This window comes from Rhineura floridana, chromosome 2, assembly GCF_030035675.1.
Source record: "Rhineura floridana isolate rRhiFlo1 chromosome 2, rRhiFlo1.hap2, whole genome shotgun sequence".
NCBI classification, from domain to species: Eukaryota; Metazoa; Chordata; class Lepidosauria; order Squamata; family Rhineuridae; genus Rhineura; species Rhineura floridana.
The window spans coordinates 203,948,346-203,966,303 of NC_084481.1; the positions used below are offsets into that span (position 1 = coordinate 203,948,346).

Genomic DNA, 17,958 nt, shown 5'->3' on the forward strand with positions numbered 1-17,958 from the left:
TGAGAAAATGACATTTCCCAAGAGACACCGGGGTCTTTCCTTCCTGCCAAGTTACCAGCACACCCAAGAAGAGGAGTCAGGGAAAGCTCAGATTTCCCTGTGGACACAGGAGAGGGACTGGGAGAGCTGGCTGGCTGGCTAACTTCTGAAGTCTGACTTGACCTAGAAAATAACCTGAGTGTTTTCTGATTTTTTAAAATTATTTTCTGAGCCAATTTGATGGCAACTGGGGAAGTTGCTTGTCACTAGAGCTTAGTCATGCAGAAGGCATTGAGTCAGCAGATGCCCTTTGAGAAATGGCAGGATATCAGAGGCCTCATTTGTGATGGTAGAGAAGACTTTGGTGAGCCCTTTGTTATGTTATAGTTTATTTACATACTGGTTTTTCATTCAAAGGCCCCCAAAGCAGTGAACAGCATATTAATACAAAATATACAGTAAAAGTACAACCAATCAATATAAAATAGGAAAACCACAAAATACCCATAATTCACAATGGATAATGTGTTAGGAATGTGTTGTGATATAGAAACCTTTGGTACCCCATATTTTCTTTTACACAAGAGCACTGCTCAGACATTTGTAAAGTGTTTTTGGCCTGAAAAATAGTACTTGCATTCACACTATAAGCATGTAGGTTTTGCTTCTGTGGTTGTGGACTCTATTAATGGATCTTCAACACCAAAATTTTCAGTGGCGGTCTTTCTTCAAGTGCCCTCACCCCATCCCAGGAACGGCTATGGGGTAGAGGGGCTTACTAAGTTGTGGTATTGTAACTGTGGAATATTCCCTCCCTAGGCAGGCTCCTCTGGCACCTACCTTGATGTCATTATGGTGTCAAGTGACCTTTTTACTCCTCCCTTTTTAGAATCCTTTGCACATTGCTTTTATGCTGCTGTGCTTTGTTTTTATTTCTGTGACTGATTTTATACTGCTCTGTATTACAGTGTTTTAATATTCTACAGCACAATCCTAAGCATGTCTACTCCAAAGTAAATTAAATTCAGTGGAGCTTACTTCTAGGTAAGTGGGTTTAGGATTGCAATTCTGCTATGCAATTCTACAAACATGGGCAGAAAAATCTAGTTTTTCCTTTTGTCCTTTTTGCAAACCTTTGGTTATGAATGATTCTTGAATTTTTATTTGTATTAGTGTTAATAGGGCCACATCAATTACTGCAGTGACATCTTCAAGGAGAATGAAATTTGATGTTAAATATGAATGTACGACTACAACTGTATTTACCTTTTAGAGTTAACCTGATATCAAAAGTTCTTAACTAAAGAAACTGGATGCATCCTGTAAGAGTGTGATGACAAAACATACCTTTGCAATGTTTTCAGTTATCTCATGTATCCTCTGGCAATATACTAGTAATAAGGAAATTGCATGGAGGATGTCTAGCACGGTGAAAATAGAAGACTCACACTTGTATGGATTAGCAGCAACCCATTCCAGATGGACAATTAAACAAAATCCACATGATTAGCTTGTCTGGCACTTCAAAACCTCTTTTTCCTCAAAGGTTTTTAGGACTAGCTAGGAGTCACCTCCGGACAATGCCATATGATTGCCAGCTTAATGAAAGCTTGTAGTGGTTGCCCCATAACTATGGACTACCTCTTCCTGAAGGCTTGCTTCAAGTCAGGGTATTGTAGTCATACACACCCAGTCTAACCAGCCTCATAGGGTTGTTGAGAAGGTAAAAGAAAATGACCTTATGTACACTTCCCTGAACTCCCTTCCTGAAGAAAAGGAGGATAACGAATGCAATAAACAAATGAAGGCTTAAGCCTGAACAATTATTCAAGTCCTTTTTGTTTAGGCTGCAGGTCCTGGTGTAATTTTAATTAAGTAAGAATATTTTTAATTGGGTAGCTGCTTTAGTAACATCACCTGCCTCAAAGGGGCACACAGCAAAACCTTAAATAAATAAATGAAACCATAAAAGCCAACACCCATAACTGCAATTATTCAATTGATGCAACTCAGTAATTTTTATTGCAACTGGAAGACAATACATCACAGAAACTTTATGGTAGGTTTTGGGAAAGTGTTATTTACAATAATAACTGATGAAAGAGTTTGTCTTTGGCAATATGATTACACATCAAGAAACGTAAAATGCAAGTATGCCTCTAGATCAACTCCCCGCCCCTTATATTTCTGGCTGATTGCACTTGCCTTTCGACTGCTCATTTAGGTAAACACAAATACAACTTAATATTACTGTTTATGCCCCTCATCACAGTTCTCATTTTATGTTAATGAAACTGGCAGTTCCATATACCTAGTACAGCATTAAAAACAAAAACAAAAGGAATAAAAAACAAAAAAAGGAAAAAAATGGCTTATTGCTGTACTAAATTAACCTATTGGCCAGTGAAGGTCTCATGACCCTAAAGCATTGATATTGTATTTATTGGTCTTTTGATTGCTTCATCACTTTTTTTTTCCTGCAGAACAAAATTTTTTTCAAAAATATTACAGTAGAGTATAAAAATGTACAAGTTCATAATGCTTTTCATACACGCAGAAATCATTCCCTACCCCCATCCCTTCCAACATTTGACACCAAGGCAGACCAAAGTAGTGAGTGTGTATAATGCAGACATGAACCCAGTAAAGAAAAAAAAATTGTTTTCCCAACATACTTTTTTGGAGGTGGGGTGGGGGAGAAGTTCATTAATAAACTTTTTTTAAAAGCACAACATTCACTCTTAATTGGAACTAGAGAAAGCCACAGTAATAAAAGTCACAACATATAAGAGATACCAACCCCATCAGATGCGTGAATTTAGTAAAGGGGCACAGAGTTCCCACTGTCATTTGAATAAAGCACCCTAATACCGGTTCTGCATGCAGATCCTGAGTTGAGTGTGAAATCATAGGTGAAACACATAATTCTTCCCAACACAATAGCCAGGGTTACACTTGTGTGTTGCCCTTAAAAAAGAAGCTAAAATCCCATTGATTGGCTGTTGGGGGAGACAGAGGCGCCTACATCTTTCCAACAAAAAAGCTGATTGGTGCAATCCCAACTTCTAAAGAAAGCCTGTATGTCTGAAGCCCTGGTTTGGTTTTTTCTGTATCTACTCTGTTGCGGCCAAAGACTTACTGGAGTTCTTAACACTGCATTAATTCTAACTGAAGTCGTTCCCCGTCTCATCGGAAATACAATGCAGTGAAACTTGATAGCACAAGCATCTATAAAGAAGTCTGCATTAAATACTATTCTAATTTTAAATGTAGACCAACAATATACAACACCATGGACAGGTGCCTAGTTCACATATGCACTGATAATAATGGTTGAGTGCTATGTGAACAAGCTTCTACAAGCCTGAGTGAACTGTTGGGCTCACACACATCCCCCTTCCTGCATAGCCAAGAGGAGAACTTCTGTCAAGTTTAGTTCAGTTTTTAAAGAAACTTCACCTTGTATTTTGCACAAATTGTGGTTTACAACAAATGATGGTTAGTTAAACAAGCCAGCTTCATAACCCATGGCCTGAAGTTGATTTGTTTGGCAATTAACCATTGCTTTAAACCATGTTCCCTCCAACAAGACAAGGGAGACCAAAAGCCCAGTGCTTCTCTCAGGCTCATGGGGGCTTGTCCACATAGCATTAAACCATGATTTACCATTACATGTTAAAGCAGCCAGTGTTTACTGTTTTTTATTTTCGTTAGTGAGACAAGTACCTGTTTGCTGAGTTGTAGGAGGATTGCATGCACATAGTTAACATTGTAAAATCAACCCAGTGATGATTCTGTACTTTGATTCAAGAACAAAAGAGTATCAAAAATGATGTTCCTATCCCACCAAAATCCTGCCCCACCCACTTTGCCACTGGTTACTACAATGAAAGGGACATGGTATTAATAGATGCATGGGCGGAGATATGAAAAAAATTCATACAGACAGCAGCACATACTATTGTGCAGATGATTTTAATCCAGTTTTTTTAAAAAAAACAAATTCCTACACTAAAACTATAAATTGATTTATGTATTCTGTAAAGGAAAAGTAAACTGGGTATTGTTAACAGCAGCCTTTTATTTCCTACAGTAGAAAGCAAGGAGACATCAAGATGTTGGTGGCAGCAAAATGTTGAAGTATATTACTTATTAGTAAAATAATGTTATTTAAATTAGATCACAGCGCTGCATTTATGTGCATAACAGTGTTTTAAATATGAGGAGAGCTGCCAAGAATGTTCACAGACTTAACTATGAATGATTCTGGTCTGGGGTAGAAGGTTGCCTTTAAAAAGTGCCTAGCAAACCAGGAAACAAAACCAATAGCTGGGCAGCTGAGCTTCACCCCAGGTAAATTTCTTATTGATGTCAGTTCACTTTATACATGAATCCATATTTCATTTATAAACTTCAGGGCTTTTCATCTCTTTGCAGAGCCAAATAATCTCCTCATGTAAAGTGGTTGCGCACCATTTTCCCCAACAGAAGTTCCTTCATTTAGTGCAGGAAGTTAATAGGCTCCCAAACTACCTTCCTATTCTCCAGTCCAAAGGCAAATGGTCACAAGGGGTGGAGAAACAGCCAGTGTATAACTGAGAACTGATGACTAACAACAGGGATCACCCCCACTTTGCTTGTGACAGTTTAGAGATGGATGTCATCTTGCCAAACCACTCCTTTATCCAAGAGTATATGCAAATACAATGCAGAAAGATCAATGCATGAAACTGAGTGAATATTTGTGACCAGCAAGTCTCAACAGCTGACCCACCTTCTCACATTATACCTGCCTGTTGTTGTTTTGTTCAAACAAAGGGACAAGCTGTGGATGTGCCTACATCAACCCCAATCCAGAGGTTTCACTGCGCGCATGAACTTATGCACCAGCAGAGGCTATGTTCAATCACTCCTGAGCTGCAAATATGCAAGGCACACACCTTTTACTTGTATAGAAGTGAATAAGACAGCCCTTGCTTCACTAGTGTAGCAGCAATTTCATCACTGATATGTACTTTGGGGAGTATTAGAAAGCATTATGAGCAGAGCTTGGAAAAGTTACTTTTTTAAACTACAACTCCCATCAGCCCAATCCAGTGGCAATGCTGGCTGGGGCTGATGGGAGTTGTAGTTCAAAAAAGTAACTTTTCCAAGCTCTGATTATGAGTAGCACACTTCTTGAAAGCAGCCAGTGTCAGCTTGGCTGGTAGAAAGGTTTGCAGAACTCTGCTTGTGCATCTGGTAACATGGATTATAAAATAGACATACTGAGAACGTAAAGTAAGAATTTGATAAACATAAGGGAGATTGGTAGATATTAAAAATGTTTTCTTACTTTAAAGGCAAAACTCCGTATCAAAATGAGTTTACACATATAAAGTCCAGTCCCTGCAATAATACATGCAGATCATATGGTGCAGAAGCTCTGTAAGGGCCCAAGTAGCTTGGGAGCTATGTAAGAGCAACTGGATTCATCTGCCCCAGTCCAGCAGTCAGCCACAGTGCATGGGAAGAGCCTCCCCACCACAGCATACCTACTTGGCAAGGACCTCTATCCCCAATCCAGGCTACTTGAAGACCAGGACCTCCTGAGATATTACCCCAGATCAAACTCTCTGAAGGCCCAGGTAGAGGAAGAATGCAGCTGAGTGCGGCCTACATCTTCTGAGACAGGAGCTACGTGCACCAAGATAGAGAGAATATGTCTCAGGCTCAGTTGAAATCAAAGACTTACTGGACTGTTGTAAAGTACACTAGGAAAGGCCAGGTAGACCACTTGCCCAGTGGTTGTTTGGATCCTGCAAGTATGTGCTGGTTGCAAGGTCCAAGGCCACTGCATGCTAGTCTCTTGTATCTCTTCCAGCCTCCTTGGTATGGCTTAGGAAGTTCATGTCCCTCAAGAGGTGCTTAGATAAGCTCTCATCTCAGAATATCATCTTGGCTTGTAGAGCAGCTGGATCACACCCATAATTTTCAGCCCCCTAAGCTAAGAATCATAATATGATCACACTTTATCCAACTTTATGAAAACCCTCTGCTTACAGATACACCCCACAGTAAAACGGCCATACACAAAACAAGAAGAATGTGTCATGAATTGTATGACTTGGGTTTTTTTTAAATTCCCCATCAAAACTCAAAGAATTAACTCTAATAATAGTATTTGCAAAACAAACACGGAAAAATGAACACTTCTTCTGTCCATTGTTTTCAAAATGGCTGTGGCATAGAGGTAAGAAGCTCATGAAGTGTGGAGGACACAATCCATCATGTATTGAATGGAAGTAAAAGCATCTATGTGGGTGAAGTCTATATTGGACCCAACTATTTTAATTCATTTTGGCATCAAAGTAAGAAGTTGGCACTGTAGAACCTAATGCTGGAGGGTTTTTTAAAAAAATAAAAGATGACCGTTTGCTGGAAGTGACTGTGTGACAGACAATCCAAGCTTTCGGCAGCTCTTCTGTGTTTCAAAATCATTACTAACAGGAGTTAGGTACATAATTAAGATACTTAAATGAAACATTCTTTGCATTCAAAATAATAATAAAAATAATGTGGCAATTTCTTTTGTAAAAAGATAAACTGTAATTGCTTTCTGTACAGTGATAACTAAAGCAGCATTCAGCACAGATAATTTCTTACTTAAATTATGACCCATGGATAATCAACAGATGGGGCACAATCTGGCTAAAAGTTAAGAGTGCCTAAGTTCTTGTGGATTTTAGTGGGAAAGTGGAGTCTGTTTTTCAATTTCAGTGGGAAAGCTGGGGGACAAATTGCTTAACTTTGGCTTGATCGTGCCTCATCTTTTGAATAGCCCTCCTTCATTCATTTAAAGAACTGCTCTTTCATATGTTTACAAAACACTCTAGCTGAATATTATTGCTGTAGTAAATTAACGTTTGATGCAAACACTGCATTTTTTTTTGTAAAAAAACACACACCTATATATTCCTCTGAACGTTGTAGACAGTCCACAGATAAGGGGCCAATACTACTCATAGGATGATAATTCCTGCAAGGAACCCCAAGACGAGACAGAAGTACAAATAAGTTGTGGAAACAAGAAAATGGATTCAAATATTTGGCTCTACATCACCTGCAACGGGCTTCCATGCCCAAGCTCTTTCAATACCCGATTCAGGTACAGAAATCACTGTGAACCTTTAATCCCCACCGTGGGCCTTGAATCTTGGGTTTTAAAAAAGTCCAGTCCAGTTAAATCTGTAAATCATTTTGTGTACCGTAGTTATCAGTAAAAAATGCTAGATGATAAAATAGTCAAAAGTGTGAGGGAAGTAGCATTTTTGTGCACAAAACATTTATGCTAGTGATAATAGAGTATATATTGAGAGGGAACCTTTGAAATTATTCTGGGTTTACACCACGTGTTATTGAGCAAAATGTATGAATGTCATGCCTCCAGGTCAAAGAAGCGTAAGACAAACTAGACCAGCCTCTGCCAATTTAGTACCCTCCAGGCCTTTTGGACTACAACTCCCATCAACTCCAGCCAGCTGGGGAGGGCACCATGTTGGTGAAGACTGGATTAGAGTGACATATGTATGATTTAAAATGCACTTAAGGCATGTCAAGTCAGGAACATATCCTAAACAAACCTCATTAAGTAACTGAAAATTCTCCTGTTGAACCCTCACTAAAGGGAAAGACAGTTGTGCAAGACTTGCACACCCACAATTTATTTCAATTTGTGCAGAGGACAGTCCTGGGGGACTGTTCTCATAGGGTACATTTAGAGGACAAGCAGGTGCAATGCCACTTGGATTTGTAATTCAACTTGCAGTGCTCCTGTGCTAGATGTCAATGGTATATTTTCGGGGGGGGGGGAAGGTAGGCAGCCAAGATGCAGCAATAAGTCATAAATCTACACCTGCAATCTTTATTTTTTGCCTTTGTGGCTTAAGCAAAGACACTCTGCATTAAGGATTGACCAAGTACAAAGTCAACATTTCAGCCAATTCCAGGATGTAGCTTCTATACCACCTTTCAATGGGCAATTGATTTTGGGACCCAATATAGAATTCAACATGCTCCCACTCCATTGGTTCTCTGTATAGGCTACAGTGCTTACTGAGCTTGAAAATATTGGCATAAACGATAATAATCATAATTAAAAATCATTCCACTTTTGACTTAAAGCTCATGGTGGAATATTTATTTCATTCCACTAAACAGGCAACCACATATTTTTACTTTCCATTAAGATTTGCTCATGTGTGGTAGAACTCTGTGGCAGTTAAAAAAAGGATGCATATGGCACTCTAGTGCAGAGAGAAAGTTCTTATATTGATTGACATGGTTTCTCGTTAGACAAGTGTTACTTTCCCCTTTCTCCTTCTGTTATTTCACAGGTCTGTGGGCAATAACTTCTAATACACACTGTACATGTTTTCTCAGAAATAATATCCATGTCTGCAAAATGCAATTTCCTAAAATGCTTTTAGCATTTCTTGCCACAGCCTCAAACAAAGCAAAACTCCAAATCCCAAAACAACCACTAACAACCACTTCTGTTCAGTGAAAAACCTGTATTTAGCCTACTGGAGCCTACGGTCTGGGATCCAAGGAGCCCCTTATAAACATCTAATGAGTTTTATAGAGGCATTGACAATTCCCTTTCTGGCTGCAACCTGTCACACTGCCACAAAGCATCCCATTTTTTCAGAGTGCATGATGACTTACAGTGAGGATGTGGATCCTCTAGAGTCCTGGATCACGTGCAACCCCATTGATTCCAGCCTACAGAACTGGAAGTAGTCTCAAGATGATGGCCTTTGATACCAACACCTATATGTACACTGGCTCCCCGAAACCAAATGGCCACATTGTTCATACCACCTGCAATTCAGGGTCATCTCCAGGTCTCCTCAATCATACACACTCACTACTTGCCTTGCCCTCGAAATTATTGCGTAATGTTTAATACATGTAAAGACAAAGAAAGGACAAACATGTTCAAAAAACAGAGACGTAGGGGAAGGGGGCTGAATGTGCAGACAAGGCAATATAATTCAACCATCCAAGCCCTACCCGATCATGAAGTTTATTTTTAATATTGCAGAGTAAGTTCCCCAACAGTCAGTATTTGTCCCTGAAAAAGGTTAAACCTTAAAAAACACCTGCTTCCAAAAAAAAAAAAAAAAAAAGGAATAAAACAAAAACCCAAAAAACAAACTAAGCCTAATGGCTTAAAAATTAGAGGCATAGCCTTTTTTCTATTTTTCTATATTTATATGAAAATAATTCATGCTTCATGCTAAATACATTATTTACCTTACAAGAACTTTTGTTATCTTTGAATTAATAAAAAGGGTTTGTTTTATTTTGTACTCTGAGCCCCTCCCAGAAAGGAATCCATGCAATGTGGATCAGAATTTTCAGCTGGTTGCAGTGATTAAAATAAACATATTGTCATTTTTGCACAGATGAATCCTGACTGATATTAAGTAGGTATGCCATTTTGAGGAGTGTTACTATTTCTTTATACTTTTGTCCAACCAACATGGATTTGATTTTTGGAAACAACAAAAAAGCAATATAATACTAATGGCAGGTTTTGTAGCATTTTTCCCCTAGTGAGATCAAATCTTTGTGACTTACAGAAAATGTTTCCTCATTTTGATCCTCCTTAAATATCTACTCATAATTTTCTTTAGACTTGATTGCTTTTCACTCAGGCAGTAAAGAACTCATAGCTTGTTTTCCCATAATATTTCTGCAGGCAGTGCCAATCTTCAGGCTTATGGCTTTTTAAAAAAACATTCTTTTAATTTAAATATAGAATACAATTGATTAAAGATTATCAGTAATCCCCTCCCCTCCCCCTTTCTCCTTATGTCACTGAAACTCATTGCATACACAGTTCAGTATTCCATAATTTATAAGTTATTAAGTCTTCACATTATGAGCCATATACAGTACATGAAGAGCTAATAGATCATTACTGTATGAGCAGCTGTCTTTAGTGGCTATTCCAAGACTTCTATGGCACAACCACAAGCAAATGCCATTATATGATCCTTGGTTCTGAGGACAATGTGTGTGCCTCTGACTTCCCCCATATCTCTAGACACATTCACACATAAACCCAATTATAAGGCCTTTTTTGTTTGTTTTCTTTTAAATTCTTAGAGCCTGGCTTGAACGATTACCAAATTATCCACTTGCTTCTATGTTACAAGGGATTTTCAAATGCCAAATCTGATTCCTCTCACATTAACTGGTGATGTCACAGCATTTTCAATCATGCATTTCTGACAAAGCTGGAAAAAGCAATGGCAATTTTGGCTTTTACTTTTCTTTTTTGTCTTCATGTAATGAAAAGCTTTTTGTAAAATTAGTTGAGCATCAGTATGAGTTCTATGGCTTCAATCTCCTTTAAAAAATTAAAAAAAAATCTTAAGGGTTTGAAAAAGCAAAGAAACACAAAAAAAGAAACGAAAAGAGAAAACTGAACAAAGAAGATATTTGTTGATATTGCCACAAATCATTAGAATTCACCTGACGTGCTGAAACGAAATTGTTTTATAAGTTCAATCAACGGATTTGTTCTCATTTTTTGTGGTGTCCTTTTGCTCTTTCTGCCCCTTTGCCGTCCGATTGGTGATGTTGTTCAAACAAGACCGAATTCCCGCCAAATGCAGGAGCGATCCGGCCGCTTCTTTCATCTCCTCATCATCACTCTCAGGGGGTTTCTCTGTACGTCTCTTTTTAAGAGGCAGTGTGTCACTTGGTACTTTTTTTGCCTTCAGTAAATGCTGACGTTTCTTGTGCTGAGAGGCATATCCACTATCGGCCAAAGAATCCTTGGTCTCTTTTCGATTTTGCCTTTTATCCTCTTCTTCTGCCTCGCTATGGCTCTCATGGCTGCGGAAGCTGACCTCACTGCCCTCGCTACTGTCCCGGCTGCCTTTAGTAACAAATTCATAATGGTCGTCAGCAGAGGAAGAAGAAATGGAGTCACTAGTGGGTGATGTGCTCCTGTGGTTGGAAGATTTGGCACTGCTATAGTTGTGGTCCTCCTTCGGGTCACCGCTAACCACTGGAGAGCCGCAGGACTGCTCACTGTCTGTCCGCATCCGGCAGTTTGTGATTCCATTTCTGGAAAGGGAAGGAGAAAGACACACAATCAGACTCCCCTTAAAAGCCCTATTTTTCTATAAAGAAGTGCTTTCCCTGAATACAAACATCAAATTTTGAAGGCCAAGACAGAGTGGGGAATGGGTATGTGCCATAGAGAGTGGTGGTAAAATGGTGGTCAGCACTGTCATGGAATTGGGCATGATGTCTGATCTGGGCCTCAGTTGACTGTAGGGAAAGCATAGCCATAGTCTATGGCAGAAAGAATGGGCCTCATCATCTTGGGGGCTAGTGGGGCCCTAAGATATTAGGGCCCATTTAAAACTATGAGTTATTAACCATTATTACAACCTTTCATCTCTCTCTAGGATGCACATCTTAACATGGTGAGGGGTGTGAGAGTGTTGAAGAAGCTGAGAGCAATGCTAGAGCAGTCCTAGACCAAGAGGCTACAGTCCTAGCAGGGGCATCCAAGGCAGAATGGCCAAAACTGAGACACCAGACTATGCATACAAACTCAGAGAAAGGCAATGGTAAACCACCTCTGAATACTCTTACCGTGAAAACCTATGAACAGGGTATTATTATTATTATTATTATTATTATTATTATTATTATTATTATTATTATTATTATTATTATTATTATGGTATATTTCTATGCCGCCTTTTGGCCAAAAGGCCCTCCAAAATGCAACAGGAGATAGTCCTGGATGATGAGACCCCCAGGTCAGAAGGCACTCACCAAGCTACTGGGGAAGAACAAGGACAAGTACGAGTAGCCCTGTGACTAATCACACAGCTGGGTCAAAGCCAAAAGGAAACCCAGAGGCTGATGTGCACAGATACAAAAGAAGAGTCCGAAGTTGTACGACGCACACAATCGGAACATGGAATGTGAGAAGCATGAACCAGGGAAAGTCAGAAATAGTCAAGCAAGAAATGGAACACATCAACATTACAATACTTGGCGTGAGTGAATTAAAATGGACGGGAATGGGACATTTTCAATTAGGCAACTACAAAATATTTTATGCAGAAAATGAGAAATTAAGAAGAAATGGGGTTGCTTTAATAGTGAGAAGTGATGTAGCAAAAGCAATCAGGAGCTATAACGCAAGGTCTCAGCAAGTGATACCAACGTGATTTAATAGGAAACCTATTAACATAACCATCACCCAAGTCTATGCTCCAATGGCAAACGCAGAAGAAGAGGAATTGGAGAGATTTTATGTAGAAGTACAAGAAGAAATTGATCACACACCACAACAACATGTGTAGATAATCATGGGGGATTGGAATGCAAAAGTAGGGAACAGAGAAGAACTAGGAATTGTGGGGAAATGGAGCTTAGGAGAAATGAAGCAGGAAAAAGACTTACTGAATTCTGTAAAGCCAATAACTTGTCTCTTTTTGAGCAACCGAAAAGACAACTGTACATGTGGACATCACCAAATGGTCAATATAAGAAACAAATTATATATATAATTGGTAGCAGAAGATGGAGAGGTTCCATACTTTCTGCAAAAACAAGACCAGGAGCAGACTGCGGTACAGATCATGAACTGGTCATATCAAAAATCAGAGTAAAGCTAAAGAAGAGCAACAAAGCAATCATAATGCCAAAACACAATTTAAATAACATCCCAGAAGAATATAAAGATCAAATAAGGAACAGATTTGAGGCTTTAAACTTAGTTGACAGAGAACCAGAAGAACTATGGAGTGAAGTCAGAGACATTATCAGGGAAGAAAGCAAAAAGACAATCATGGCTGTGGAGTTGGTACGCCAAACCTTCGACTCCAACTCAGACTCCTCTATTTTTCCACTGTCCGACTCCAACTCCGACTCCAACTCCTCTATTTTTCTACTGTCCGACTCCGACTCTGACTCCACCCAAAATTGCTTCTTGTCAATCAAAATGTATTTGGAAGTCAGAGTCGGTACATTTCTACCGACTCCAACTCCACCCAAAATTGCTCCCGACTCCGACTCCACCCAAAATTGCTCCTGACTCCGACTCCACGACTCCGACTCCACAGCCCTGAAGACAATACCTCTAGTTAAAAAGAAAGACCTCAGTGGATGACTGAAGAAACTCTTAAAATTGTTAAAGAGAGAAGGAAAGCAAAAGTAAAGAGATAGAAACACAGTCAGAACCCTAAATGCAAAAATACAGCGACTAGTATGTAGGGACAAAGGGAACTATTACAACAGTTATTGTATAGAAGTAGAAGTGGACAACAAAAAGGGTAGAACAAGAGCCCTATTCCAAAAGATTAGAGAAATTAAAGGGAAATTTAAACCAAGAGTAGGGATGATGAATAATCAACAGGGGAGCACACTGACTGACTGAGATAAAATAAAAGGAAGGTGGAAGCAATACACTGAAGAACTCTATAAAAGAGATGCAAGGATGACAGATTCAGTCATGGAGGAACTGTATGATGAAGAACCAGAAATTTTGGAATGTGAGGTGAACACTGCTTTTAAAATACTGGGAAGAAACAAATCTCCAGGAACCGATGGCATACCAATGGAGTTGCTACAAGCTACTCAGACTGAATCTGTCCAAATTTTGACAAAAATTTGTCAACAAATACGGAAAACAAAACAATGGCCCACAGACTGGAAGCGTTCCATATACATCCCAATTCCAAAGAAAGGAAACACAGTAATTATTGAACTATTGCCTTAATATCCCATGCAAATAAAGTAATGCCCAAGATTCTACAACAAAGGCTCTTACCAGATAAGGAGCAAGAAATGTCAGACATCTATGCTGGATTTAGAAAGGAAAGAGGCACCAGAGATCATATTGCAAACATGCGTTGGATAATGGAAGGGACCAAGGAATGATCAAAGGCAGCCACCGGCGAGATCACATCACTCCAGTGCTGAAGGAGTTGTACTGGTTGCTGGTTATTTTCCGGGCCCAATTCAAGGTGTTGGTTTTGACCTTTAAAACCCTATATTGTCTCGGCCCAGTTTATCTGAAAGAGTGCCTCCAGCTTCATCAAGGATGCCACGCAACAAGATCAGCCTCAAAAGGCCTCCTCTCTATCACACCAGTTAAAATAGCTAGACTGGTGAGGACTAGGGAGAGGGCTTTTTCTATTGTGGCTCCCACTCTGTGGAATTCCCTCCCAAACGATCTCCGTCATGCCCCCGCTATGATGAGCTTTCGCTGGGCCTTGAAGACCTGGCTCCTCAGACAGGCTTTTGGGGTGGGTTAGGTTTATTACTACTGTTGAGATTTTAATGTTTTAATGTATTTGTATGTTTTTATTCTGTATGTCACCCAGAGTGGCTGGACAACCAGCCAGATGGGCGACTAATAAATCAAATAAATAAATAAATTTCAGAAGGAAATCTCCCTGTGCTTTATAGAATACAGCAAAGTCTTTGACTGTGTAGATCATGAAAAACTATGGAATGCTTTAAAAGAAATGGGGATGCCACAGCATCTGATTGTCCTGATGCGCAACCTATACTCTGGACAAGAGACTACTGTAAGAACAGAATGTGGAGAAACCGACTGGTTCCCAATCGGAAAGGGTGTGAGACAGGGGCGTATTTTATCACCCTATTTGTTTAATCTATACACAGAACATATACGGAAAACAGGATTAAACCAAGATGGAGGTCTGAAAATCGGAGGGACAAATATCAATAATTTAAGATATGCAGACGACACCATACTACTAGCAGAAACCAGTAATGATTTGAAACAAATGCTGATGAAAGTTAAAGAGGGAAGCACCAAAGCAGGACTACAGCTGAACGTGAAAAAGACTAAAGTAATGACAACAGAGGATTTATGTAACTTTGAAGTTGACAATGAGGACACTGAACTTGTCAAGGATTATCAATACATTGGCAGTCATGAACCAAAATGGAGACAATAGTCAAGAAATCAGAAGAAGGCTAGGACTGGGGAGGGCAGCTAAGAGAGAACTAGAAAAGGTCCTCGAATGCAAAGATGTATCACTGAACACTAAAGTCAGGATCATTCAGACCATGATATTTTCAATCTCTCTGTATGGATGTGAAAGTTGGAGACTGAAAAAAGTGGGTAAGAGAAAAATCAATTCATTTGAAATGTGGTGTTGGAGGAGAGCTTTGCGCATACCATGGACTGCAAAAAAGACAAACAATTGGGTGTTAGAACAAATTAAACCAGAACTATCACTAGAAGCTAAAATGATGAAACTGAGGTTATCATACTTTGGATACATCATGAGAAGACCTAATTCACAAGAAAAGACAACAATGTTTGGAAAAACAGAAGGGAGTAGAAAAAGAAGACCAAACAAGAGATGGATTGATTCCATAAAGAAAGCCACAGACCTGAGCTTACAAGATCTGAACAGGGTGGTTTATAACAGATGCTATTGGAGGTCGCTGATTCATAGGGTTGCCATAAGTTGTAATTGACTTGAAGGCATATAACAACAAAACAACTTTTCATTGGCTTTCTAAAAAATAAACAAATCAATAGATCAACTAAGTTTTGGTTGATTTATCTAGTCTTATTTCCCTCAAAATAATACATCTTTCAATATTTTAAAATTTCTGAGAACTGCAAAAGAGAAATGCTAAATGTGGTGGTCAACTAGATTCTGATCCGCACATTAGTCTGAGAGGCATGAATAAAGAAAAAATTAACACTGGAATGTGCAAAGGCTGAATTTCTCAAGCTTCCATAGCTACAGGTATTAACTGTTCTTGGCACAATCGGGTATCCACTGCTGCATAAAATAGTAATACAAAATAATCATTAAGGACCTACTAATGCTTAATTTTAACTCAAAAGGATTGTTCTGAAGTACACTGGTGAATACACGTCCCCTCTTATGTCCGTTTAATAAAGTGAGGCCCTTTGATTTACAAGTGCCCTTAATTCTTACATACTTGTTTTTCAGTGCTCAGCAGACTATATGATTAATCATCAAAGAGCTAAAAATGCTAAGCATTTGTGTGACACTTGAGAGAAGCCACTCCAAGCCTTAATATTGTCTTCCTCTGGAGTTAAGACCATTAGAACAGTTCATTAAATCAGATTATAGGCTGGATCTAGCTATCCTGTATCTGGCATCAGTCACTATGAGAGACTTGAACCTGGTGCCACCAGATCTTTTGGACTACATCTACCATCAGCCCCAGCAAGCTGGGATTTGGGAAAGGCTGCCACTGGGGAACAGCATAAGAATCCAAGAGAAAAGGCAAAAAGAATTGATTCCTTGTCTGTTTGCATCTTAGAGATTGGAATACCATGACAACGACGACAGTTTCCTGAATCATCTTGTTTAATAGACAATGGTGAACCTGTTCTTAGTGGCTCCACAGAAAAAAGGTTTTCAGGGGTAACTGAATGAAGAAAACATTGTGCAGGAGTTGGAAAAAAGTTGCTTTGACGTGGGGGAGACAAAGAGGGACAAGTAACTTTGCAGAGGATGTATTATCCCACTTGGCAGGGACAATGTTAGGTTTTGGTCCAGGGTACCCATAAGCTGTATCTTTTACACTGTGCTTCACATCTCCTGCCCTTCCCCCCTTTTGAACTTTTTAAAAACTTTGCCTATAGGATGGCTGGGTGTGCTGTAAAATGTTATACCATCCACCATAAACTGCCCAGAAGCAACTTTGCATCATGGGCCTGTGCCACAAGCAAAGCTTCTGCCCTTGTCTACATGAAATGTGCATTGATCAGTTATCTTTTTCACCATCTAGCAGCAGGGCTGTGGAGTCGGTACGCCAAACCTTCGACTCTGACTCTTCTATTTTTCTACTGTCTGACTCCAACTCTGACTCCTCTATTTTTCTACTGTCCGATTCTGACTCCACCCAAAATTGCTTCTTGTCAATCAAAATTTATCTGAAAGTCGGAGTCGGTACATTTCTACTGACTCCGACTCCACCCAAAATTGCTCCTGACTCCGACTCCGACTCCACAGCCCTGTCTAGCAGCGATGAATTGCACAGGTAATATACACACACATGCACAAGCACACACCTTTAAAAACAAAATAAAACTCTTAGATGGCTTACAAGGTGCCTAAAATAACCAAACTTTGTATGAGAAAATGGGTATAAGAACTGGATCCCTCCACTAAAAAGAGAAAGGGGAAGCTGTTTTAAGCCACAGAAGCTTCAGGGGCAATCAGGGCACATGCGCCTGCATTGGGCCATAGGTTACTCTTAAAAAAGGAAATGGATATCATGCTTTTCTAAAGTTTAAGATTAAAAAAGGATGCCTGCAAATAATACAGACAAGTGGGGACCTCAACAAAACGTTGCAGTGTGGAATGTCCCAATTTAGTTTGCTGCCTAAGACAGTGGAGGCTGGCCTATAAGGGCAAATGGGGTGCTTCCCCACCAGCTTCTATCTGTCCAGCTGCCTGCCTTCTTACTTACAACCAGCCCAGGTGTTGGGACTACCTGTCAGCTTCTTCCTCCTTAGTGTCAGTGTTGCCCTTGTACAACTCAGCAGGAAGGAGGATGGGGACAAAATTAGAATTAGTTGGCTCTACCTCTCATTGGCTCTGGCTCCACCTGCTGTTAGTCTCCCTGCCTTTCGCTCCATCACTCCCAATGGACATCAGCCTAAGGTAAAATGGCATTGGCACCTGAGGTGGAAAATGCCACAAATGTACTGGCCTTTCAAGATATGGAAAATCAGCAGCCAACTTCTTAATTTTGGATAGACTAATTTTGTGAACCTACCTCATATGGTTATGCTGCTTCAAAGGCCACCCTTCTACCCAGGCTTGATTATTTACACAAAGGGGACATCTCTCTGTGTATCTGCTTATTGTTTAAGGCTGTAGTCCTAGGCATGCTTTCCTGAAAGTAAGATCTATTGTGAAGTTCTGA

General features: G+C 39.7%; 1 protein-coding gene across 10 annotated transcripts in view; it reads right to left on the minus strand.

Annotated features, from left to right (window-relative positions):
• Positions 1-1,970: 1,970 nt before the first annotated feature.
• Positions 1,971-17,958, minus strand: part of FOXN3 (forkhead box N3) — a 398,156-nt gene continuing 382,168 nt past the window's right edge. For all 10 annotated transcript variants that reach the window (XM_061611930.1, XM_061611929.1, XM_061611934.1 and 7 more), the window contains one exon: positions 1,971-11,103. In XM_061611930.1, coding sequence (XP_061467914.1) covers positions 10,536-11,103 — 568 coding nt within the window. In that variant the 3' untranslated portion in view covers positions 1,971-10,535. The remainder of the gene's footprint in view (positions 11,104-17,958) is intronic.